Below are 23,686 nucleotides of genomic sequence, written 5' to 3'. Positions count from 1 at the left end.
GCCTGGGGGGGGTCGCACACGGGCCGGGGCCGGGGCGAGCAGGGCCGGGCAGGGCAGGGAGTCCCGGCGCGGAGCAGTGCTGGGTGCTGTGGGTGGCTCGGGCAGGGATCCCTGGGTGCGTGGGGCAGAGTCTGCATCCTCCTCCGCCCCCAGCATGGACACCGACCTGTACGACGAGTTTGGGAACTACATCGGGCCGGAGCTGGACTCGGACGATGACGACGATGAGTTGGGCAGAGAGTCTAAAGATCTGGACGAGGTGAGCGGTGGGGATGGGTGAAGGGGCAGCGTCCCACAGGAGCCTGGCGTGGGCCTCATCCTGCCATGTAAGCCCCACGGGAGCAGGGGATGAGCGCCACGGTCTTCACAAGCTGCCGGTAATTCCTCTCCCACGCCGGGCTCTGGTTCTGCAGTGAAACTTTGTTTAGTGGTGGAATTTGACTCCTGAGGATCAGAGTGGATTTGGTTTTTAAAGGATTCAGGAAAAGCTGCCCTCCTGTTCCTGTGATAAGGGAAAGACAAAGTTTCTGCTTGAATCGTGGTTAGAATTGGGAGCTGCTATAGCTCAAGCTGTGGTTGGCTTTTTTCTTCGTTCAGTCAAATGGAGGATCCATACCCATTCAGTGAGGTCTTCAGGCCTTTAGTAACATGCGCTAATGCTACAGCAGTATTGGAAGGAGCTCAACTCCTCGGTGGAGAAGGCAGAGCGAGACTCCACAAACACTAGAGAAGAGCGATGAGGGCAGGGAGGACAGCAGAGGCTGCTGTGCCATGATGGGGAAAGCATCGGAGGACTGTGGGAGCCCCTTCCAGTCTCCCGTTCCTGCAGTTCATCTGAAAGTGGTCTCTCTGTGTGATTGGGGTTGGGTTGTGCACAAGTGTGTTCTGTTGTCTATGCAAGTGAGGGGCGGGAGTTGCTGCCTGTGCAGGCGTCTCTGCAAGTCCTCTTGCTGTTCATTTTCAAGGTGCTGTTAATTTTCAGCAAGAAGAGGTGTGTTGTTTACAGAGAGCAACCCTACAAGCTGCTCTGCCGATGGATGTGAGGTGCCGGGGCTGTGTTGTTGGTTCCCTGGCTGCGTTTGTGTCTCTCTTTTGCCATACAACACCAAGCCTGTACCTTCAGGGGTGATTGGTGTTTGTAAAGCACTTTGGTACTGGCAGCAGCTAAATGTGAGTGTTGGTTGCAGCTTGAGGATGATGACGATGATGATGATATGGGGGACCACGACGAGGACCACCCTGGCATGGAGGTGGTGCTGCATGAGGATAAGAAATACTATCCCACTGCTGAGGAAGTCTATGGGCCTGAAGTAGAGACGATAGTACAAGAGGAAGACACACAGCCTCTCACTGGTAAGTGGTGAGGAAGCAATGAGTTGGGTATGGGGAGAGAAGAAGACTCTTAATGGATCCTTGGAAAAGGGAAAATAATACTCCTTTCTGTTCTCCACATTGGTTTTAGTGCCCCTTTTGGATTCCCTGTCAGCCCCAGGAGTGCACAGACTCTTGTTTGTCTAGCGGTGCGCAGATTTTAGCGCTCAGGATTATTACAAATGCCAAGCAAACTATCATTTGAAGAATAGATATCAGCAGATACTGGAAAGATATTTAAGGAGAAATGAAAATGCATTTAAGTCATCTCATTTGATCCTTCTATAATAGAACAGTTCAGTTGGAAGGGACCTACAATGATCATCTAGTACAACTGCTTTTATAAAAAGCTAAGAGAATCTGTCAGCTTGAAAATTGTGGTTTTGTCTGCAAAAGTCCCTGTTCCCTGTGATTGTTTCTGAGCCTGCTGGGTTCGGGGTCTCTGGTAACAGTGTTTTATTGTTCTTTCTCTTGTTTTCAGAGCCTATTATTAAACCTGTGAAAACCAAAAAATTCTCTCTGATGGAACAGACATTACCGGTCACTGTCTATGAGATGGAGTAAGTAGTATGTAGGGGTTTTAAGCGTGTACGTTGGCTCAAGCCATCTGTGCTGCGATTTCCTTGCTTTTTGTTATTTGCAGGCAAAGGTAGGGAGGCAGAGTGGTGTGTACCATGTGGAGGAGGCAGATTTTGGGGGGCATTGGCTTTGTTTCTTACTGATAGAAGCAACAGAACTGAGTGCAGCCATTTCCCAGATTTTGAACCAAAAACAAGAGGAAGAAAGTAAAAGACTAACCATTTTACAGATATTTTCCCTCCACGGTATGCAGCAAAGTACATAGTTTTCTGAAATAGAATGTAAGTATTACCTCGATAGCTAATGTAAAGCTTGATAATTAGAAACCCTCGTGGTGCAGATTTGCTGAAGGCAAGTTTTCTTGACTGGCTCAAGAAATATTTATATGGTCAGTGTGTGGCACACCTCATACTGGCACATTTTTGGTTGATCCCAGTGACCATTGGCCTACTGCTGTCTCAGATTAATTCCCATCTATCCTGGAGGAGTTTCCAAGGGGAATTTTTATGCCACTGGTTGTATGCAAAGTTGTGCCTAGGTCAGCATAATGCTGCAGCTAAGCTGCACTTCTGCTGCACTTGATGGTGTCTGCTGGTTGTGCCCAGCAAAGCAACCCCTGGGGCACCAGGGTTGGGAGAAAACCTCTTGCAAAAAAAATCCAAATGAATTTAAAATTCAAGATACAGTATCTCACGCAACTTTGGTAAGGAATAAAAATGGTTGTTTACTTTCTCTGTTAAAAATATAATCTTAGCGTCAACGTCTACATTTTGTCGATGGGTGGAGGGGCTCCGTATCCTCGCGTGCATAGTGTTTCTGTATGTTGTCTTCTATTTGAGGATGAACAGATTGGGCTGCGTGAGTGTCTTGTTAGGCTCATCTTTCCATAAGCCACTTCATGGCTAGTCAGAGCTTTTTCCAGTTTTTAATAGTCATCTTCAAGTGTAGATCCCAGAACCAGATGCAGGCTGAGTAGCAGTTCCCTGTGTGCCAAACAGACCCCAACATGAGCAGTCCCTCTGTGTATCATCAAGGATCCTGTTATTTTCTGGCAACAAAATTTCACTGCAGTTTGTATTCAGTCAGTTGGTTATTTGGATGCCCAAGACCTTTTTGGAATGGCTGCTTCTTGTGGCTGTCCTCTGATGCTGTCAGTATGGCTGTGTTCATTGATCAGAGAGATTTTTTATACAGCCAGATATAAACCAAAGAGCCTGCTGGGTCTTATTTTTCTAAGCAGTCCATTTTGCTCTTAATCAATGACCTGTACTCTTCATTATCTACTGCTTTGCTGATCCCTGTGTCCTCTGGTCGTTTCATCTGTAATGAATTCCTCTTTGTCCTGTTAGTTGATATAAATGTTTAGGATGGGGCCAAGAGAAATTCCTTGTGGGACTGAGCCAGAAGCCTGCAAGCTTGGTATTGATTTCCCATTTAGCCTTATTTTAAGCCCAATAAGCAAGCTTTTAATCAGTATTATTATTGATTTTTGTATTTTTTAGCTCTTAATCAAAATGTTGTATGTTAAGAAGTCTACCTCATCAGTGAAAATTAAATCTTTTCAGAAAGGAGATTATTTGATGGGACTTACTTTCTGCAGACCCATGGCAATGGATATGTGTTTTGTAGCCTCCCATTATTTTTTAGGGGACTTAGTAATTTAGGATCTCAATTATATTTTGGCCAGGATCCATGCAGAAGTGACTGGCTCGTCACTACCCAGCTCAGTTGCTGATTCTAAAAAGATTTAAATTCCATCACTGTTTCTTTGAGTCCCTGGGAACATCACTGTTTTAAGACCTGAAAATCAGAATTAATGGTCTGCGGAGCCCCATGGCTACCTTCTAAAACTGCGTGGGGTGCTTGTTATCCAGCTCTGTGATTTACTTGACTGCCTGCCACTATTTGAGTGGAAGTATTTCATCATCTGAGTACATGGATGTGACTTTTGCTCTAATACTGACTAGAAGAGAAGAAAAATATTCAATAATATTCCATTGCTGGCAGTTTTACCAGCTCCATATCCTCCCACCCACGGCCATCTGTCTAGGACTCCAACTCTCTTGTCCTCCCCATCTGGAAAGTGGGATTCTTCCTCCGCAGGGCATTGGCAGAATGAAAGTTTGGAGAGGATTCAGGGGGCACCTTGGATAGAAAGTGTAGCTGAAATGGCACCTACTTTTCTTAGACACAGCAGAAGCCTCCAACAGTCTTTTGTGTTTCGTTCCTCCAGTTTCCTGGCAGATCTGATGGACAACTCGGAGCTAATTCGAAATGTGACTCTGTGTGGGCACCTTCATCACGGCAAGGTAGCGTGAATATCCAACGTATATCGGGTAGTAGTAATGATCTGTCTGTTGCTTACTTTTACCATTGCTCTTGACCCCTCAATCTCCACAGCAGCAGTCTCTTTCTGCTCCTCTCACTAATGCAGTTATTTGTAGGTTTTCTTTCAGCCACGTGGAAATAATAATGTGCCCAACTTTCTCTGTACTGCTGCTGGAGGGATGGGATTGTACTTGTACTTATCTGTCTGAACATAGTCACCTCCTTTCTGTTGTGGTCTGATGTTTTTCAGACTTGTTTTGTTGACTGCCTGATAGAACAGACACACCCAGAAATCCGGAAGCGCTATGACCAGGACGTAAGTGAGCTTTTGGTGTATTCCTGCCCTGGGGAACATGGGTTGGCTTTTACACTCAGAGAGAGCGTGACTGTATGTGGGGAAAATGTGGTTTAGTGATTAGAACGTAGGATTGGAAAGCCAGAGCTCAGTCCTAATTCTGTCTCTGTCATTTACTTAGCACCTTAACCATGTGTAAAGAGTTATTGTGTCCTGCTTCAAACTTAATATTTGATACCAAAATGTGATACTCTGACTTTTGTTTTGTCTTTGCAGCTTTGCTACACTGATATATTGTTCACAGAGCAAGAGGTAAGTGAGCCTTGTAGAATAGGCAGTGATTTTTATCCAGTTGTCTCATGCTTTACTCACAGTTACTTACTGTAGGCAGTTTCCTTTTCCATTTTAACATCTTTTTGTGCCTTCCACGTTTTGATTATTTTCTTTACCAATAAAACGATCTGCTTGCCTGTTTGCCTCAGTAAGATCCTTGGTCCAACTTTCTTCCATTTCCTGCAACCCTCATCTCCACGTATGATTTTATCTATCTGAGATGATAACCCATGAAATGTTGAAAATCTATAGCAGAGTTATCCCAGCATACATGTAACTCCTATTTTCTTTGAGAGAAAGAGGTGGAAGGGGTTCACAGCAGTGGTGGATGAGGAGAAAGACTATGATTTCAAAATAAACATATTTCTCCTTAGTTTCCTTTGATGGGAACTCTTAGCTGGGTGCTCTGACTCCATGTGGTTGGGTGTGAATGGGAATCTTATTTCGTTACTCGCTAAATATTGTCATGACCAGAACAATCCTGTGAAGCATTTCTTTCTCTTCACCTTAATGCTCTACTTTATGCTCTGGGTGATTAAATCTTACGCTTTGAGGTATAACGTGATAGCAGCAGAAGGGCGAAAGCACAGAAAAACACGCATCTTTTGTCTCTGGTGTTGCATATTATACTTCCTCAGCTGAAATGAGGCATGGATTGTGCCATTGTGGCTCATCAGTCTGAGCCAGTATGGGTGGAGGAGCTGGGCTGGATGCTGCAGCAATCTGAGGTTGTTACTCCTTCCCTGGGACTAACAGGATGTCCTGGATGGATGTTTACTTCTTTCCATCTTTCTGATTTTTCTTTTGTCATCTTTTATATCTTTACATGGTGATGTATTTTTTTTTCTTTTAACTGATAATCCTGGTTTCCTGTCTTTCAGAGGGGAGTAGGGATTAAGAGCACACCAGTGACTATTGTTCTGCCAGACACCAAAGGAAAGTCTTTTCTCTTCAACATCATCGACACTCCAGGTGATTGTGTAATCCTGAAAATTCTGTTTTGGGATGCACTTAGCTGAAGGCAGCTTGATGTGTGGAGCAGATACATGACCATGTGAACCAAGATTTCTCTCATTATAAACCTCTTTGGTGCTCTGGATAGTGCTATTGACAGGAGTAGAGCAGTAAAAACACATACAGTGATGGTTATTGAGAGCCTTCAAAGAGCTTTTGTGTTGGATTGTGGTGGGATTGTGTAGCATTGGCTCTCAGAAAAACAAAGAAAAATCTATATGCTGAAACCTCACTGATTCATCTGGAGATGTCACTTAGGTGCAGTGAAACCTTGGGAAGCTTTCTTTTACAGAAGCCCATGGGGTTTTTTGTGGTTTTTTTGTAGATTATTCCAGCCTAGTCCTGAGCCTTTAGCTAAGCTCAGTCTTCTGGAATCACTTCCAGCAGTAATGACTGTGCTGCTGGCTTTTAGTTAGGCTTGTGTTTCTGATTAGCAGGCCTAGTTGAGGGCTAATGGGACTGAAAATGTTTCACTCAAGTATATAAGAAGCATACGTAGAATTGGATTTTCCAGGTATCACCATGCACAGTGGGGACTGTACTTTTCTCAAATGCTGTTGCCCCACAGTGAGACTCTCGGCAAGTTCCATCGAGCCTCTGACAAGCTCCCGTGGGGGGAGCATAATCACAGATCAGCTTGTTGTAAGAAACCAAGGCCAAACTTTAGGAAAGAGGGTCTTGGGACACATCTGTTGAGTTACAGCTCAAGATGAGGGAGGTTAGAGCGCAGGAGGAGACTGGAGGGAGAGGCATCTGTTGTTCTTTGGTGAGAAGTAATCTTCCTTCTTTTCCTGAAGTACTTGCACAGAGCTGTGAGAAAAACAGTAACAAATGTGAGGAAAAGTGCCTGTTAAACGAGTTGTGTTTATTCTCAAAAAATAGCATTAAAGCTGAAATGAATCCCTATACGGAGCTCTGGCAGCTGCTCCTGGGTCCCTGTCTGAGGAGGAAGCCATCTGTGTTCTGCCTCACTGGATGCCAGTGACCAGACCAAGCTGCAGAGCAGAGGGACAGGTTTCCATCCTTTGTGCTGCTGGTGTCAGGACTTACTCTGGTTCTCACCACCATTTTGTATTTTTGAAGGTCATGTCAATTTTTCTGATGAGGTGACAGCTGGCCTTCGTATTTCGGACGGCGTTGTGCTATTCATTGATGCGGCTGAGGGGGTGAGTGCCAGGTTCTCCAGCAAATTAACTTCAAAATCTCTTCCTCTGGAGTCTTTGATCTTGCGTTAGCATGAAGGCCTGGGATGGGTTCAGCTTTCTGGGGTGAAGGGTTTTTGGAGGACAGTTTGGGAAGCAAGTGTATTTTCCAGCCAAAATAAGGAGTCAAGCCTCTGGCTTCTCTATCCAGGGCTGATGTAATGTGTGTGACCTGTAGCCTGATTATCTAACTTGTTTGCATCTCCATCCCCATGATACCCAAAATTGAGCAGGTTATTTATATCAGAGATGTCCAAGGGGTAGGATTCAAGGAATTTGGTTGGGTTAGCACCTACTTCTAAATTTCAGGAAGATTAGCTGATCGCTGGTGGCTGAGCTTAGGCTTTTCTACAGAGTTCCAGCCCTGCGTGTAAGGGTCGCTGCTTTGTCTGTCATGCCCTAGATAGCATTTTGTGGATGGCTTTCGCTAGCAGTGTTTGTGCTCATTGTTCCCTGCAGGTGATGCTGAACACAGAGAGGCTGATCAAGCACGCGGTGCAGGAAAGGCTAGCAGTGACCGTGTGCATCAACAAGATAGACCGACTGATCCTGGAGCTGAAATTGCCCCCTACAGATGCTTATTACAAACTCAGACATATCGTAGACGAAGTTAATGGTCTGATCAGGTATGGGTGTCAGGGATGATGCATCAGTAGTGCTTCCTGTCCCTGTTCCATTGCAGGTGCTTCTCTCTGTGAGCCCTGTGTATGCCTAAAAACTAATGAGTTTGTCTCTTGATATGTTGAATCGTAGAAAATGGGGAGGGAAGAACCATTGGAAATTCATCTCGGCCAATAAGTTGAATTAGGCAGGATTGGTTCTTCCTGACAAGCTTCATGGGATCAGCTCTTTTTTTTTCCCCATTAAAAAGTAGGGAAAGTGGACATATGACCAGAGCAGGGAACTTCTGTGCTCCCAAATGTCTCAAATACACTGAAACTGTCCAGGCTGTATCCCGAATTGTAGGTTGAGATGTTGCAGAGCTCCTGAATGTTTGTTACAAAACTAATGGGAACTTGCTGTCCCAACCCCTAAACAGAGACTAGGATATTGCTATGTTCAAATCTCCTTGCAAGACCCTGCTCAGGGAAGGGAGGGACATCTTCTCTAGCTTTCACAGTAGCAGTGCATCGTTTCTGTGGGTTCTTCTGCATCCAGGTGATTTTCTTAACAGCATTCTCCCCTTTAAGTTTGTGTGAATTTGCACATGAGCTCACTTGCATGTCTCTCTGTTCAGTTGCTACTGGCGTCAAGCAGCTCGGAGCAGGGTAATTTATCCTGTCTAGCATGCTTGTGAACTCATTAAAACTTTCAATTCAATTCCATCCGTACGTTATTTGCCTTGTATTATCTTTTGCCTTGCTTGGTTGACCAACTTGGCTGCCCTTTTTTTAGGGGAAGCAAAACTCTACCTGACAAAACATACAAAGCACTTATGCTGGTAACTTTTTAGTTCTAGGTCTTTAAATATTTCTTTGCAAACTAATGCTTCGAAGTTTATAGTCATAAAATTATACTGACCCTGAAATTCCAATGGCAAGCACGCTGCAGCCCGTTTTAAGATGCTATTTGGCAATGTAGAATCCTTGCCTATCACATACTGCTGTTTGGTGTGGGAAGTGGATTTAAGTGTCTTCCTTGGTTCATAACATTGATTTTATTTTTTTTTTTCATGTCTCTAAAAACTGTCTCCTCTCAGCATGTATTCCACCGATGAGAACCTCGTTCTGTCTCCCCTTCTGGGGAACGTGTGTTTCTCCAGTTCACAGTACAGCATCTGCTTCACGCTGGGATCTTTTGCAAAGATTTATGCAGACACATATGGTGAGGATTATCCAGAAACCTCATACACTTCCAACATCTCATTTCCTAACCCTTTTTGTTGAGGTTTTCTAAACCGTTCAGCTTCAATTTTCACTGCACATTTATGGCCAGTATATGCATTCTTGAATTTCTAGGAGTTGAGAGGTACTGCAGGTCTGAGCCCTGGGTGGTAAAAAGCAAAACCACAGTTGCTCACTTGTTTTTAGCTAGATGGTTTCTCCTGAGAAATGTTTCTTGAGTCAGAAGCCAATGTTTTATACATACCCTTAAGCAGAAAAAACAAGTCCTGCTATGGCAGTTGAAGGCAGGTGTATGTGTTGTGCTTTGCCTCCTTATCACAACAGCTCAGAAACAAAGCAGTTAAGTTCTGCCTGCCTTTTCATAAAAGTCTCCAGAGTCTAAGACTCAGCTGCAGCCGGGCGCAAGCTTGGCCCACAAGGTTTTGCACTTTTGCCCTCTTTCTTTTTTAAGAAACTGTCTTTTTCTGGCTTTGATTTAATTTTCTGTTCCCCAGGTGCCCGCTCAAGGCAATCTGCCACTTGTAAAAGTGGGCCTTTTGCTTGCATTAGCCAGCTGTACAGCCAAGGTTTTTGAAGTCTCACACTGGGGAGTTCGGGGTGATCCATAGGAGCTGTGAGCAGGGGAAGAAGGATATTGTAAAGCAGCTGGCCTAGCTCTTGCAAAGAAGTTAGCCTGAGGGAGGATGAAGTTGTAGAGGTCAGGGACTGATGTGTCAGATTATCACATGTCCTCGGTGAGTTTGGAGAAATAAATGAGCTCCCTGGGCATCACAGCATTAACTCAGTGCCCGCTAGGATGATAGCCCTTCTTTGGGGGACTGATAAAGTTGCAGGCACAGTCGGTAGGAGCTGTCATCCATGTGGGGCAGACATGAGCTGAACGGGTACTTGAAGTCAGTAATACTCGATTGTGGCCACCAGGGATTTTATGTGCAGCCACCACACTTCAACTAACATGAGTTATAGTAGTTTAACTGTCAAAACCGCAGCCACCATGAAATTTCTTATGCTTGCACATCTGCCCACAGCAAAAGCTTGTTTGGAAACTGCTGTAAATTATCACCGCTGTCTTATTTGTAAATTGACCATGACAGCCAAGCACTACAATATTCCTTCAGCACTTGGGTATTTGGCTATGTGCTTAGTGCATCAGCTGAAAAAGAGAAAAGAACCTGGAGATGTTCAGCAAGGCAGAAAATGTTTGCGATAAGCCTGCAGGGCGGATGGGGTGTAAGCCATCCCAGCACCTTGGCACTACAGTGTCAGGTTGCAGCATTAACGTTTGGAAAATGAAGCAGATGTAACTGAGTTCCTGCAGCGTGGTGTCTGGCAGGCCAGCTCTTTTCAGCTCTAACCTTGTGTGTAATTGAGAGAGTTGAAATGTTCCTGAGAAGCAAGTCTGTGAACCCACGGTGTACCTGGGCTGCTGGTGCCATCCTCAGTGGACTGTTCTCTGCCTGCCTCTCTGCCTGGTCTCCCCAGGTCAGGGCTTAATCATTTATTCAGAATTGGGACCAAGCATTCATTCGCCAGCATCGATCCATTAAATCGAATCCTCAGGGTTGTTTTAAAAGCCAAAACCCAAAGATTTCCAAGATGAGAGAAATACAGTGTCATCTGAGAGACTTTTGCCATTTGCTTTTTCCCTTTAGGAGACATCAATTATCAGGAGTTTGCAAAGCGGCTTTGGGGTGACATCTACTTCAACCCGAAGACGTAAGAAGCCTGTTTAAATGTCTGTTAGTTTATTGCTGGCTTTTTCCCTCCTTTCCCTGTAAAACATAGACTAGATGACCACCCAAGGTCCCTTCCAACCCGAATTGTCCTGTGATAGAGTAGTATCTGGGAAGGGTTGAGTCAGGTCTCCTGCTTGATGTGAATCCATGTGGTCCTCCTGAATCCCATAAGCAGGAGCAGAGAACCTCCTCTGGCCTTCATTTGGAGTAAGCATGACTCCTGTGTCCCTGACAGCTTCCCAGGAGGATTGGGAGGGAAAAGAAGATAACCTGGGAAGAGCAGAGGCTGTGTTTGCAGTAGGAGTGCTTGCAGGCTGCAGAGTGCTTGCTCCTCATGTCTCTCCTTTGGTCTCCCAACAGCCGCAAGTTCACTAAAAAGGCCCCAACAAGCAGTTCCCAGCGCAGTTTTGTGGAGTTCATTCTGGAGCCCCTGTACAAGATCTTGGCTCAGGTAGGTGGTGATTCATTTCCTTCCCATAGTTCCAGATAGGAGCAGCCAAGGGCTGAACACTATGTGGTGGTGTGCCTGGTGCCTGTGGGACTCGTCTGTCCTGTTCTGCAGTGTGGTCTTCACAGATTGAGTTTAGGGGTGCAGAACAACAGTGAGCAACTCCTTAACAGTTGCTCTGTGCAGATATAGCCCTATATTTGCACAGTTAATAGAACTGCCTTTGCTCTTTCTAGCATGTCCTGATATCAGCCAAGTGATAATTTGAACCAGCCAGCCAGTTCTCCTGTGAGCTCTAAACCAGAGCAGGTCAAGAGCCCTGAGGGTCATAGCTGGGGTATGAAGCTGCACCTGGGAGTTATTGGCTTGGACCCCCTCAGCAAAGCTGAGAGTGGTGCTTGTTGTCTTGCAGGTGGTGGGGGACGTGGACACGACCCTGCCCAGGACTCTGGATGAACTTGGCATCCACCTAACCAAAGAGGAATTGAAATTGAACATTCGGCCACTCCTGCGGCTTGTCTGCAAGAAGTTCTTTGGGGAATTCACAGGTAAATGCTGTTTGTCTTCCCCTCCACAATCTTCCCAATACCCTAGTCTCACATTAACAGAGTTAAGGGCTGTATTATAGCCATGGACTGCTCACTTGCACAGATCTCTTCTCAGCTTTCCAAATAAAAAATATTAAACCATTTGCCCAAAGGACAGCTTGAGACACTTCTCCCATCTTCCCCATTGCTCTAGGTGCACTGCAGTCAGAATGGCTTTGCCTTGTGGTTATTGGAGTCCATTTCTTTCCTCTACACTGCTTAATCCTGTTCTCATGAAGTATTACTTTTCCAGGCTTTGTGGACATGTGTGTGCAGCATATCCCCTCCCCGAAGGTGGGAGCCAAGACAAAAATCGAGCATACCTACACTGGTGGCGTCGACTCTGATCTAGGGGAGGCCATGAGTGAATGCGACCCTGACGTAAGGAAACTCTTCTGCTTTGCTCTGAGCGTCCGAAAGCGTGGCAAATGTGCCCCTCTTTCACTGCCTTGACAGGGTAGCTGCCTCCTAGGCAGCCATCTGCACAGATTTGACTTCCAGCATTTTGAAACCTCTCATCCGATACTGATACAAATCTTTTCACTCTGAGAAACTTTAGCTGCCTGCCAGCGCAGCCCTTGAGAGAGAGAATTGTTTGACAGTGTTCAGAGAGGAACAGGACTAGGTCAGGACTTCAGAGCATGTGGGAACTGCAGGGTGATTTTGTGTCCTTTTGCTGCCTTTTTGTCCCTTTTCCTTGAATTTTGATTCTCTCTCCAAACTCTGAGAAAACTGATCTGAACTATACTGATAAAAATAACCCTACATTAGTTAGTCAGCACCTTTCTTATCAAAGCCTTGCAAAAACCTTCCTCCTCAAACAGCTTGTACTGAGCTGTCATTCAGAGTTGTCTAGAGCCACCAACGCCAGCCAGCAGCTTAGTGAGGAATTTGCCTGTGACTTTTGCTCTAGTGTCTGGAGAGAGAACGAATCTCTTATTTTAATGATTTGTGATTACTCACATAAAACTATACAGTGGTGACTGTCACCAGATCACGAGTTGTGGAGTGGCCTTATGGGACTGGAAGCTGTGATCTGTGGAGGCTCGGGTGCTGTGCCCTGAGCTTGTTTGCAGGCCAGCAGATGACATGTCTTCTCATGTCCCAACCACTATTTACTGCTCCACAAGAGGAGGGAGGAGAGCTCTAGAAAAGTCCACCAAAGCCATTCCAGGGATCTCCATACAGGGCAAGATGTAAGGCTTCCAGTGGAAGGAAATGAAGGACTTGGCAAGTCAAAAGAAGTATTTCTAAATTCCAGCTTATAATCCCTTTGTATCTACGAGTTCTGCCAGGTCTGTGTCTGTTTCTTGACTGTATTTTGAAAGAGGCTTGTTTTTCTTTCTCTCTCTCTCTCTCTCTCATGGGAAGGGTCCGCTGATGTGTCACACGACAAAAATGTACAGCACAGACGATGGTGTTCAGTTCCATGCCTTTGGCAGAGTGCTCAGTGGTACCATCCATGCTGGGCAGCCTGTGAAGGTCCTTGGAGAAAACTATACCCTGGAAGATGAGGAGGATTCCCAGATCTGCACTGTTGGACGTCTCTGGATCTCGGTTGCAAGGTATGGGAAGCTCTGGCAATGTGCTTATTTGGGAGAAAAGTCACTTGGAGTCATTGCTGCCAGGGATAGGGAGGAGGACAGTGCTGCAAGGGGCCTGAGGCTGGCTGCAGCAAACACTGCAGTGATGCTCTCCTGCCTTTTAGGTATCACATTGAGGTAAACCGGGTTCCTGCTGGCAACTGGGTGCTGATAGAAGGAGTGGACCAGCCCATAGTGAAGACTGCAACCGTCACGGAACCTCGGGGCAATGAGGAGGTACTGTGCATAGCTGGTATCACTCAGCCTTACAGGGAGTCAAGGTGATGGAGCACATCTCAAAAGCTCCAGTGGTGAGGTTAAAGAAACGTTGTCTGCCAAGGAGCCAGGGCACAAGAGCCACTAAGGGAAAGAGAACAGCTTCAAACGTTGTGTTTAACTCCAGTGGCCATCTAATGATGCAGAGTGTCAGCTCTTTGTCCTTATCTGGTTTCAGGCTCAGATCTTCCGTCCCTTGAAGTTCAACACCACATCTGTTATCAAAATAGCTGTAGAGCCAGTGAACCCCTCGGAGCTCCCCAAAATGTTAGATGGTCTCCGCAAAGTCAACAAGAGTTACCCCTCGCTTACTACTAAGGTATTTCTGGTGTATCTATGGCTGTTTTCAGCTCATGCTGGGGGCTACCTCATAGGCTGATCTTAAATAATATTTTACTGTAGGTTGTTTTGTTTGTTTTGGTTTTTTTCATGCTGTTGCGGTTGATCTCACAAATCCTGTGGAAATAGCAGAAAACTGTAAATCCAGCAGAAAAACGCATACCTTGCTGTGCCAGGGAAGCAGCTTTCTGCAGAACACATCAGCACTTTCTGCTAGAAAAGGCTGTGGGAGCTTTCCTTGGGGTGCTCTGATCCTAACTAATTTATTTAAAGCTGATACTCCCTCAGGCTTGTGTGTAGGAGCCTGGAAGGCAAGGGCCTGTGAGCAGTAATGCTGTCAGCTGAACCCGTGTCTTATCTTTCAGGTGGAAGAGTCTGGGGAGCATGTGATCCTGGGGACAGGGGAGCTCTACCTGGACTGCGTGATGCACGATCTACGGAAGATGTATTCAGAGATTGATATCAAGGTGAGGAAATGAGAGAGGGATTTTCCCAGCTGGGGAAGGGGTTTTGTCCCCCTGTCTCAGAAGGATGGGAAAATAAACCTAGCTGAATATACAGCGTGGATTTTTGTCACGTCCATTTAAAAGGAAAAAAAAAAAGTGCTGTTAGGATGCAAAAGTAACTCTTACAGCCTGACTCTGTCACACCGGTGTGATTGAGAGCCTGAAAATTGGCTTGGAGAGGAGTGTATGACCATGTTCCAGCCTTTTCTTGTACTTCAGCTGTTGCCTGGCTAGCATCAAATAAATAAATTGAGGAGAATTTTTCATACCTGGAATTAGGTTTAAATGTTCCTGTCTTGTTTAAATGAAGGAATAGTAAAGCTGCCTGTGCAGGCCTCAGTGGTTCGTACCCAATGCTGATTAAAACACTGGCAGACGAACCAGTTTTTTCTTTTAGGTGTTCAAAGGTTTTAGTCTCTTTAAAAAAAAAAAAAGTACTTGAAAACCTTACAAACCTGTTGTTGTTATTGCAGGTCGCTGATCCAGTTGTGACATTCTGCGAGACAGTGGTGGAAACGTCCTCCCTCAAGTGCTTTGCTGAGACACCCAACAAGAAGTAAGAGCCAATGGGGGAGCTGGGCATTGGAGACAGGCAGATGGAGGGGTTCACTGGGGAATAGACTTCATACCTTCCAAGGGGTCTGTTCTCGGTGGCTGTTGTGCAGACAAGTGACACGTGCCTGAGTTGGCAGTGTGCTGTTGCAGCAGCTCTGCTGAACTCCTCAGTAACACACTTGAGTCCCAGGGATATTTCTGTGCTTTGTAGGAACTCTCAGAATGAAGGGAACAAAGACAAATCCACATACTCCTTTCTTTTAGCTAAATTTCACACCTTCTCAGCAGTTTTGTGGTGTTTCCAAGACTAGGAGATGTATTGGGATCCTAGAGCGGGTGCCAAAGAGCCCAGTGATGCCTTCAGTAACTCTCCAAACATTTCATGACCAAAAGCTTTGTCTTCTCATATCCATTCTTAATCTTGAAATTGATTTTTTTCTTTCTGGTGATGCACTGGAGCCTTACAGCCTGGTCTCATCTTCCTCCCCCAGCAATGCACTATGAGATGCACATGTCTGAAAGAGGGAGGCCTGTGAAGGAATGTAGGCTGAATAACCAGGGTGAAGTTTAGCAGCACAGGACATTTTAATGCCTGAATTTTTAGGGAAATCATTATCTGTCATAAGCTGAAGACAGCTTTTCTGTGTTCCTTTGTGGTTTCTGGGTTTTCTTACCCTCCTTTATTCTGGTATACTCTCCCCATGGTTGGCAGCCTTATTTTTGCGAACAGAAAGGTTCCAGTCTCAGCTCAGTCTTTGAACTGTTGGGCATGTGAAGTAACCTGCTCTGGGGGCAGGTTGCCTCGGAGAACCTCACCAATGCAAGTAACATCTCGTGTGTTGGACACAGCGAGCGCTGGCTCTGATAGAGGCCTATTGTGTGGCCCATGGGCTTCCTTCTGCAGCCCAGATAAGCGCTGGACATCTGGCAGGAGGGATGGAGCCATGCTGTCCCTTAGCAATCTGCTTCTGGAGATGAGCAGACTTCGGAGAGCAGTTGTTAAGCGCCTGGGCTGTCTTTACAAGCAAGATAGTAACAGCGAAGGACACGGATGGCTTCATCTCTCTAGCTGTGTTCGAGGCAGTGAGCAGTCCCTGAGGTCCTGCCAATTACTCCCATTTCCATCATTCTGCAGACTAATTGCAACCATCTCTCTTCTCAGGAACAAGATCACGATGATTGCTGAGCCTCTGGAAAAGGGACTTGCAGAGGACATTGAAAATGAAGTTGTCCAGATAACGTGGAACAGGTATGACTGATCTGGGGAGAGCAGGAATCCACCAGAAGTAAATAAAAAAGGGAATGCTGGGATCTGCAAGGTGCACAGTATCAGCCAACCGCCTCTAGTCCTAGGTTCAGTATTGCTACCAGCTAGTCCATGAGCATCCCTGTCCCAGCAAACGAGTTGCTCCAGGTAAAAGCTGAGACCATTTTATGCCTGAAGGGAACAGGGTCGTAAATATGTTGTGAGTGGAGGTCAGATACTTGTTTGCTAAAGTTTCTTCCCTTCTTCTTCTATCAGAAAGAAGCTGGGTGAATTCTTCCAGACCAAATATGACTGGGATTTGCTGGCTGCCCGTTCTATCTGGGCCTTTGGGCCAGATGCCACTGGCCCAAACATCCTAGTAGATGATACGCTGCCCTCAGAGGTGAGAAACACAGGCAGGGGGGTTATGTTTCAGTGAGACATTTGTCCTGTGCTGCCAAGAGGTGACCGGTCCTTCCAGAACCTGCAGCAAGGTCCTAATGCTGTTGGAGTGCTCACTGGTTTGCCAGATCTCAGATCTGCTGTCTGCTGTGCTTCCTTCACCATACTCCTACACTGGCTAGCAAATTGCCTGTTATTTTTCAGGTGTTGGTCTTTGGGCCAAAGTCCTCAAAATTGGCAACTAATTGGTCTGCCTTTCAGGATTACCAAAACATGGACTCTCTTAATTTGCAGCTCTAGATGCCAAATTCTGAAGATGATGCTCCTGAGCTGTGAGAGGGAGGGATGGACATTGGGGGTATCGGGGGACATTGCTGCTATTCTAGGAACTGGCTTTTAAACACTGGGGTCTGTCTGTTACTGCCTTGTGATGCACATTTGGTCTCTGAAGCAGTCTGTCTGTCTGTAGGTGGACAAGTCGCTGCTGGGCTCTGTGAAGGACAGCATTGTACAGGGATTTCAGTGGGGGACCAGGGAAGGGCCTCTCTGTGATGAATGTAAGTAGGACCTGTGGAGAAGTGGAGCTAATAAGATTGATTAAATTCTTCCATCTCTAAGCACTTAAGTCATTTTGCTGGTGCAGTTCCTTGAGGCCAGTTCCTTTCACACACCACAGCTGGGAACAGCTGTGGGGATGGGTGACAAGGGAGATAACAGAACCTTCCCCTTTTTCCTGGCTGTACATGCTACCCAGGCACTGGCACTTGCTGCGTGCTTACAAACCAGGCCCAGTTAGCAGGCAATCTGGCTCCTCCAGACCTTGGCTCTGCTCCTCATATAGTTCAGGTGCAGACCACTGAGCACCCTGCAAGATAAGCTGCTGAATGCCCATCTTGGATATGCAGGGTTAGGACATGGTCATGCCTTTCCTGCTGGAATTAGATTTAGGAGAACTTCTGATGGCTGTAGGTCTTTTGTCTGGATGTTTGCTCTGTGCTCAAGGTCTCTGGGGAGACACGGTTGGTGCTGGTATGGCAGAGAACATCCCCCTTGAGTCACTTGCTGTCATTTCTGTCCTTCCTCAGTGATCCGCAACGTGAAGTTTAAGATCCTGGATGCAGTGATTGCTCAGGAGCCCTTGCACCGGGGTGGAGGACAGATCATCCCAACAGCCCGGAGAGTGGTGTATTCTGCTTTCCTGATGGTGAGGACTATGCTGTGCCTGACAAAGACTGAACCTTGTGCTATGCTGGCTCCTATGGGCTCCAAGGAATGCAGGTTGCATGTGTGCTGCAGTATCTACCCCAAGGATGTCAGTTTAAACTGACTCATTCATCCATTAATGTTTCCAGTGCCCCTGTGGCTGGCAGTCGGGTTTTACAGGCAATCACATTCCAGTCTGGCTGGAAACTTGTGTGCATCTGCTCTGTCTCCCCTTTTTGCTACTGTTTGGCTTGCGGGGAAGGGTGGGCGTGGGGGAGATGGAAGCATGTGACTCATGGCCAGAAAGAGAAAAGCTCCTTTCAGTGTTTGTTTGACGTTGGTTTGGGCAGGCATGGGGCAGCAGGAACCCTTTCATTCCCAGTCAGGCGCTGTGTTTGACCTTTGACCAAAACATGCCAGTCCCTGACTCTTACTTGAACTGAATTGTGTTGGCACTGCTGGAGGCTCAGTGGCTTGTGTCCCTTTCTCCTCACAGGCCACCCCTCGCTTGATGGAGCCCTACTACTTTGTGGAGGTACAGGCTCCTGCTGACTGTGTGTCTGCAGTGTACACAGTCCTGGCCAGACGGAGGTGAGCTGTTCTGGCCAGCTGCCATCACCTTAGCATTGCAAAGCAGCAAGTGCTCACTTGGGATCTGGGTTGCTGGAGACGTTCACAATCCTAGCACTGCTTGTAAAGCAAGGGGAGAGTGTGAAATCTGTATGAAGTGACAGCCGAAATCTTCCTTGACTGATCCTAGCACCTGTGCTGTGTGGGGAGGGGATGTCCAGGATCACATGCAGCCTTTGGTTTGTGCATGGTTCTTCCTGAGTGTCAGAGAGGAGAACACATAAAGGGACATGAGACCCCCATGTGGAGTACTGCGTTAAGCTCTGGGACTGTCAACGTAAGAAAGACATGAACCTGCTCAAGTGGGTCCAGGGGAGGGCCATGAAGATGACCAGGGGGCTGGACCACCTCCCCTGTAAGGACAGGCTGTGAGAGAGCTGGGCTTGTTTAGCCTGGAGAAAAGAAGGCTCTAGGGAGACCTTATAGCAGCCTTCTAGTAGTTAAAGGGGGCCTACAGGAAGGATGCAGAGGGACTCTTTATCAGGGAATGTAGTGATAGGATGAGGGGTAATGGTTTTTAACTGACAGAGAGTAGGTTTAGATTGGACATTGTGAAGAAATTCTTCACCATGAGGGTGGTGAGGCACTGGAACAGGTTGCCCAGAGAAGTTGTGGATGCCCCATCCCTGGAAGTGTTCAAGGCTGGGTTGGATGGGCTTTGAGCAACCTGGTCTAGTGGAAGGTGTCCCTGCCCATGGCATGGCGGTTGGAACTGGTTGATCTTTCAAGGTCGCTTCCAACCCAAACCATTCCATGATTCTGTGACATATAGGAAGACTAATCTTTTGATGTGTTGGCAGAGGCCACGTGACACAAGATGCTCCGATCCCGGGCTCTCCTCTCTACACCATCAAAGCCTTCATCCCAGCCATTGATTCATTTGGCTTTGAGACAGACTTGAGGACCCACACGCAGGGACAAGCTTTCTCGCTCTCTGTCTTCCACCACTGGCAGGTAAGTCCATGCCCTGGTGAGATGGGGAAGAGGGACATGGTAGGATCAGGCGCCAGGTAGGTGCTCTCAGTAGAGCTCAGTGCCACAGCTCACACAGGGCAGGACAACTTCTCTGGAGAATATCCTCAAAGGATCTCGAGTTGGGGAGGCTTTGTATGCTGGCTGTTAAGTGTCTGCCAGAAGCCAGCGGCTTTGTTCCAAGTCACATCAACCTTTGCCCTCACAAGGGAGCGCTGAATGCTGCTGCTTGCTGAGTATAAGGGTCCTTCAGTGCCTGGAGAGAGGACATCCTCATCCAGGAGAAGGGAAGCTGCTTGGGTGTGCTTGGTGCTCTGCAGCTTGGGGAGCAGAAGTCTTGGAGCAGGGCTCAGACTCATTGGCTTGCCATAAGGCACAGGTGGCCACAGTTAGGCTTTGCCTCTAGAGAAGGCTTTTTAAACCTATAGAAAACAGGATGTGGGACAAAGTACTGTCCTCTGGCCACTTCTGAGTCTGGGGCAAGCCAGGTCTTGTGGGAGCTACCACTGTGAGGTGCACAACTACTTCTGGTGTAGCCAGGTGAGAACAGCAGCAGCAGTCAGCCTCAAGAGCTGGCTTAAAGGTCAAGATGTAAAAGCCCAAGGCTTAGCTCTGAAAAGAACAAACGTGCCTGATTTCTAGAGAGGGTTGCACTGACTGGGACCCATATGGGTTGGTTGTTCTGGTTAGCAGGTTTTTAGAGGCCTTACAGTACACCAGCATGTGGGGAAGGTGGGACGTGTTCTTGGCTTAGGTTATCAACACCATATTAGTGACTTCTCACAGGCATGATCACCAGTAGTGACATGACAGTTTTTCTGTGCCAGGAGAACAGACAGGGTGTTGGGGCTGTCACACCAAGGCTGGGGGTGTCCGCAGGGCCCAGGGATGTTTTCTGTTGCAGTTCAGGGTCTCCAGGAAGTTGAACCAGCCCCCAGCATCACTCTCATGTCCTGGCCCTGTGTTTCAGATTGTGCCTGGTGACCCCTTGGACAAGAGCATCGTCATCCGACCCCTGGAGCCCCAGCCAGCCCCGCATCTGGCCAGAGAGTTCATGATCAAGACCAGGCGTAGGAAGGTATGTCTGGGAGTAATCTCTGTAGTGTCCCTCTGTCCATCTCTACCAGCAGCTGAGCTGTTGCAGTGTTGTCTCTTGGGCATGCCGTGTCCCCTCTGTGTTCCCAGAGTGGACCAATGTCCTTTGTGCCTCAGGACTTCCCTCACTCTTGATCCCCCATGCTGCCTGTTGGTGCCTGTGATGGTCCCATGAGCAACTCATCTGGCAGCAACTCCAGCCAAAAGTGGGGTCCTGCAGTATCTGCTGAGCCCCGCTTTCTCCCCAGCCCGTCTGATGCCTTGGTGGCCTGATTTAGCCTGTTTGTCCTGCAGAAAAAGCAGCAACTGGTTTCTGTGCTGGTTGAGTGAGCTGGACTGAGGGGTTGGAGGGGCTCCTGGGACCGCAGAGGGAGCAGAGGGAATCAAGCTCCCCTTTGGGAGGGCAGTGAGCTGGCAGATATTCTCAGCAGCAGCAACCACACATTTGCAGCTTCCTGAGAGGCTGTTAGGTGTCTTCAAGCTGCTGAGAAGCACCTTATGCTTTGCAAATTCTCCTGCCTTCTCTGGAGCCTGAAAATTTCTCTTACTGCGGGACACCAGGGCTTTTTGGTGGGATCCCTGCTGCAATGGCTGTATGAGAGCTGGCTACCAAAGGAATAACTTCTGGCTTTGCCATTACCCCGCAGGGCTTGAGCGAAGATGTGAGCATCAGCAAGTTCTTCGACGACCCCATGTTGCTGGAGCTGGCCAAGCAAGATGTTGTTCTCAACTACCCCATGTGAACGTGCTGCTGCGGCGTGAGGGCTGACCTGAGTCCTGGCCGGCATCTGTCTGTCCTTTCCCATCCCTGCTTGCCCAGCCCTGGTTTCTGGACACTCGGGGCACACAGGGAGCCGCTCCTCAGGTCACTCTTCCATGGCTGTAGAAGTCTCCCTGGGCATTGGTAGACTGTGTGCTCAGAGCCTGCCCTGTATAAGGAGCAGCCCAGAGCGCTGATGCTTCTTGTATTATTAGTCTTCAGCCACTGTGGCCTCCAGCGAGGAGATTTTCCCTTTGGATAGGCTCCCTCCAGGCACACGGATTATCCCCGGCTGCAGCAGAGCAGTGTGAATATGATGTCAAGATTACTAAGGACTGAGCGTAAACGTGCTTCAAGCATTTGAGCTTTCTGCTAACCCTCTCCTGGCTGCTGGGGGCATGTTTTGCCTTGGGCAAAGCACGTCTTTGGGCAGCTGAGGAAGGTGGGGATGCTGGTTGGGGGGAGTGCTTTTACCAGCCTCCCCAGGAGAAGAGGCAAGTGTGGCTTTTACCTTTTTTGTACGCCTTTTTTGAACCCTTGTAAACGTTTAATACAAACTTCCAGGCGGGGCTTAGTCTGACTGCACCGAGAGAAGGCAGCACTGGGAGAGGCTTTGCCTTCGCTGGTGCTTAGAGCATGCACTGCCTCAGTTTCCCCCATCTTCAGCCCCGATTCACCCTCTCATCAGCGCTGTCCTACCCCCAAGGGCTCCGTGTCTCCCAACCATCCTGGTCCTGCCTGCAGTTAGCTAACTTGCCAGCCAGGCCAGGCCAATCTTGTCCCACACTAAGATTTTCTTCCTTTCTCTTTAGGTCTTGGGCTCCTGCTGTGTTTTCAGGGGATCTCCTCATCCGCTTGTGCTCTAAAAGGTTTTTAGTGCTCCCTGTCCCAGCTCCTCACTCTGCCTCTGGACTCGGCTGTGGGTCTGCTTCTGACCATTTGCTGTGGAATTAGGGCTGGCTTACATCTCCTGGGGGTATTTACACCCTCTTTCCCCTGGTGCTGCTCTGCTGGCGTGGTTCCCCCTCCCGAGACTGAGCCTTGCTTGGGATCGCCCTGATGCCACCATACTCAACTTGGCCACGGCAGCCTGGTCCAGCCCCAGATTCACCTCTGGGAACCTGCCCCAGAGCATCCCCATGCTCGGAGGGGCTCGGGACGGCTCGTGGGGACACACAGCACCCTGGGAGCAGAAGGTAAAGCTGAGAAGCCCCCCCTAACCCTCCCAGCCACTGGTGGAAACGGGAGGCACTGGGTTGACGTAGGCACAGGGGACAGGAAGCAGCCCTGGGAAATTGTGTCCAGCCATCCTGCGGTGTGCCGGGTCTCTGTGGAAACTGGATATTGCGGGGGATAATTCAGGGCTGCCACTCGCCAGCAGGGCTTGGAAACCGGGGAGGGGGAAGGATTTCCTGCCACTGCTGGTGGCCAGCGGCATTGCCCATGCATGCTGCCCTATCCCATCTGCCCAGCGGGAGGACGGATGGTGCTGTGGGCTCCAGCCCTATCTCTGGGCTCAGCCTTTCCTGCCAGGCGGTGCCTGGAGGTTCCCCATCGCCTCCCGCATCCGCCCTGGCACTGTGACCTTGCCAGCAGTTTGTTCCCCCTCCCTGGGGGGCAAGCGGGGTCCAAGCCCTGCCTGGTGCAGGCAGGACCTGCTTTATGACCTGGCCAACCCTGCCACAGCCTCACAGGGGATGCTTTTTGCTTCCCAGTACAGCCCAGTACCAAACTGGGCCCCTGGGGACCAGGCCAGGCAGCTAGAGCTGCGCAAGCCCCGAATTGTTGATGTCGGGGTTGCAGCAGGATCAGTGCCTGTGTGGCCAGCAGCGCACTTGGTGCTGCACGGCACGTCCCCGGGCTCAGGGGATGTGACCCTGGCTCCAGAGCCAAGCGCTCGGCCGCTCCAACCCATTGCGGCAGGGGGTTTTGTTTGAGGAAGGGGACATCTATCATCCCCCTGGGGTGGCTCTGAACCCAACGCTGGGCTCTCGAGAGCTGGATAACTGGGCTGGAGGGTCCCGTGGGGGCACCCATACACTGACAGGCATCAGCGCTGGTCGTCACCAGAACCATGGGGCTGTGCTGCCAGATGGGTCCCTATGGATCTGAGCATCACCCCGGTTTTCAGCCCAGGAGGGGTGGCAGGATATGGCCCGGGCAGGCGTGGGAAGGAGCTGGTTCTCACGCAGCCTGTTCCCAGCAGCTGGAAAACGCTGACCTGCAGCAGGGCCTGAGCGGCTGCATGAGCTCTTGCAGCCGAAAACCTGGCCCCGCACGCGCGGGCTGGGAATTTTCCACGGAAACGGCTGTTCCCTGGGAACAGGGGCTGTGCATGGCTGGACCCTGACCCCCAGCCCCTTCTGAGCGGCTAGAATTCCC

At 48.5% G+C, this 23,686-nt stretch overlaps 1 protein-coding gene across 2 annotated transcripts; it reads left to right on the top strand.

The window, feature by feature from the left end:
• The first annotated feature begins 85 nt into the window (after positions 1 to 85).
• Positions 86 to 21,803, top strand: EFTUD2 (elongation factor Tu GTP binding domain containing 2). 2 transcript variants are annotated; one of them, XM_010561316.1, is made up of 27 exons: positions 86 to 259; positions 1,188 to 1,353; positions 1,853 to 1,931; positions 4,184 to 4,259; positions 4,529 to 4,594; positions 4,850 to 4,885; positions 5,788 to 5,878; positions 7,004 to 7,086; positions 7,582 to 7,748; positions 8,822 to 8,946; positions 10,619 to 10,682; positions 11,063 to 11,153; positions 11,563 to 11,698; positions 11,991 to 12,118; positions 13,109 to 13,302; positions 13,446 to 13,557; positions 13,775 to 13,915; positions 14,301 to 14,402; positions 14,915 to 14,997; positions 16,159 to 16,245; positions 16,519 to 16,645; positions 17,114 to 17,201; positions 17,730 to 17,848; positions 18,344 to 18,438; positions 19,278 to 19,431; positions 20,420 to 20,527; positions 21,192 to 21,803. In XM_010561316.1, exons 1-27 carry the CDS (start codon positions 155 to 157, stop codon positions 21,285 to 21,287), a joined length of 2,919 nt encoding a protein of 972 aa, XP_010559618.1. In that variant the 5' UTR covers positions 86 to 154; the 3' UTR covers positions 21,288 to 21,803. The 2 variants fall into 2 exon arrangements, with proteins under 2 accessions (XP_010559618.1, XP_010559619.1); XM_010561317.1 differs by lacking the exon at positions 21,192 to 21,803 and adding an exon at positions 20,662 to 21,017.
• The last annotated feature ends 1,883 nt before the right edge of the window (positions 21,804 to 23,686 follow it).

This window comes from Haliaeetus leucocephalus, unplaced genomic scaffold (assembly GCF_000737465.1).
Source record: "Haliaeetus leucocephalus isolate CR32 unplaced genomic scaffold, Haliaeetus_leucocephalus-4.0 Scaffold144, whole genome shotgun sequence".
NCBI lineage: Eukaryota > Metazoa > Chordata > Aves > Accipitriformes > Accipitridae > Haliaeetus > Haliaeetus leucocephalus.
Note: the sequence above shows the minus strand (reverse complement) of the source record. Positions and strands in the feature narration are given on the sequence as shown.

Bases quoted from the DNA above. Each gene is read 5' to 3' on its own strand.
- EFTUD2 (XM_010561316.1), top strand. From the start codon at position 155: ATGGACACCGACCTGTACGACGAGTTTGGGAACTACATCGGGCCGGAG. The intron at 1,354-1,852 runs GTAAGTGGTGAG...TCTTGTTTTCAG, and splicing joins AGACACACAGCCTCTCACTG to AGCCTATTATTAAACCTGTG. The intron at 4,886-5,787 runs GTAAGTGAGCCT...CCTGTCTTTCAG, and splicing joins TATTGTTCACAGAGCAAGAG to AGGGGAGTAGGGATTAAGAG.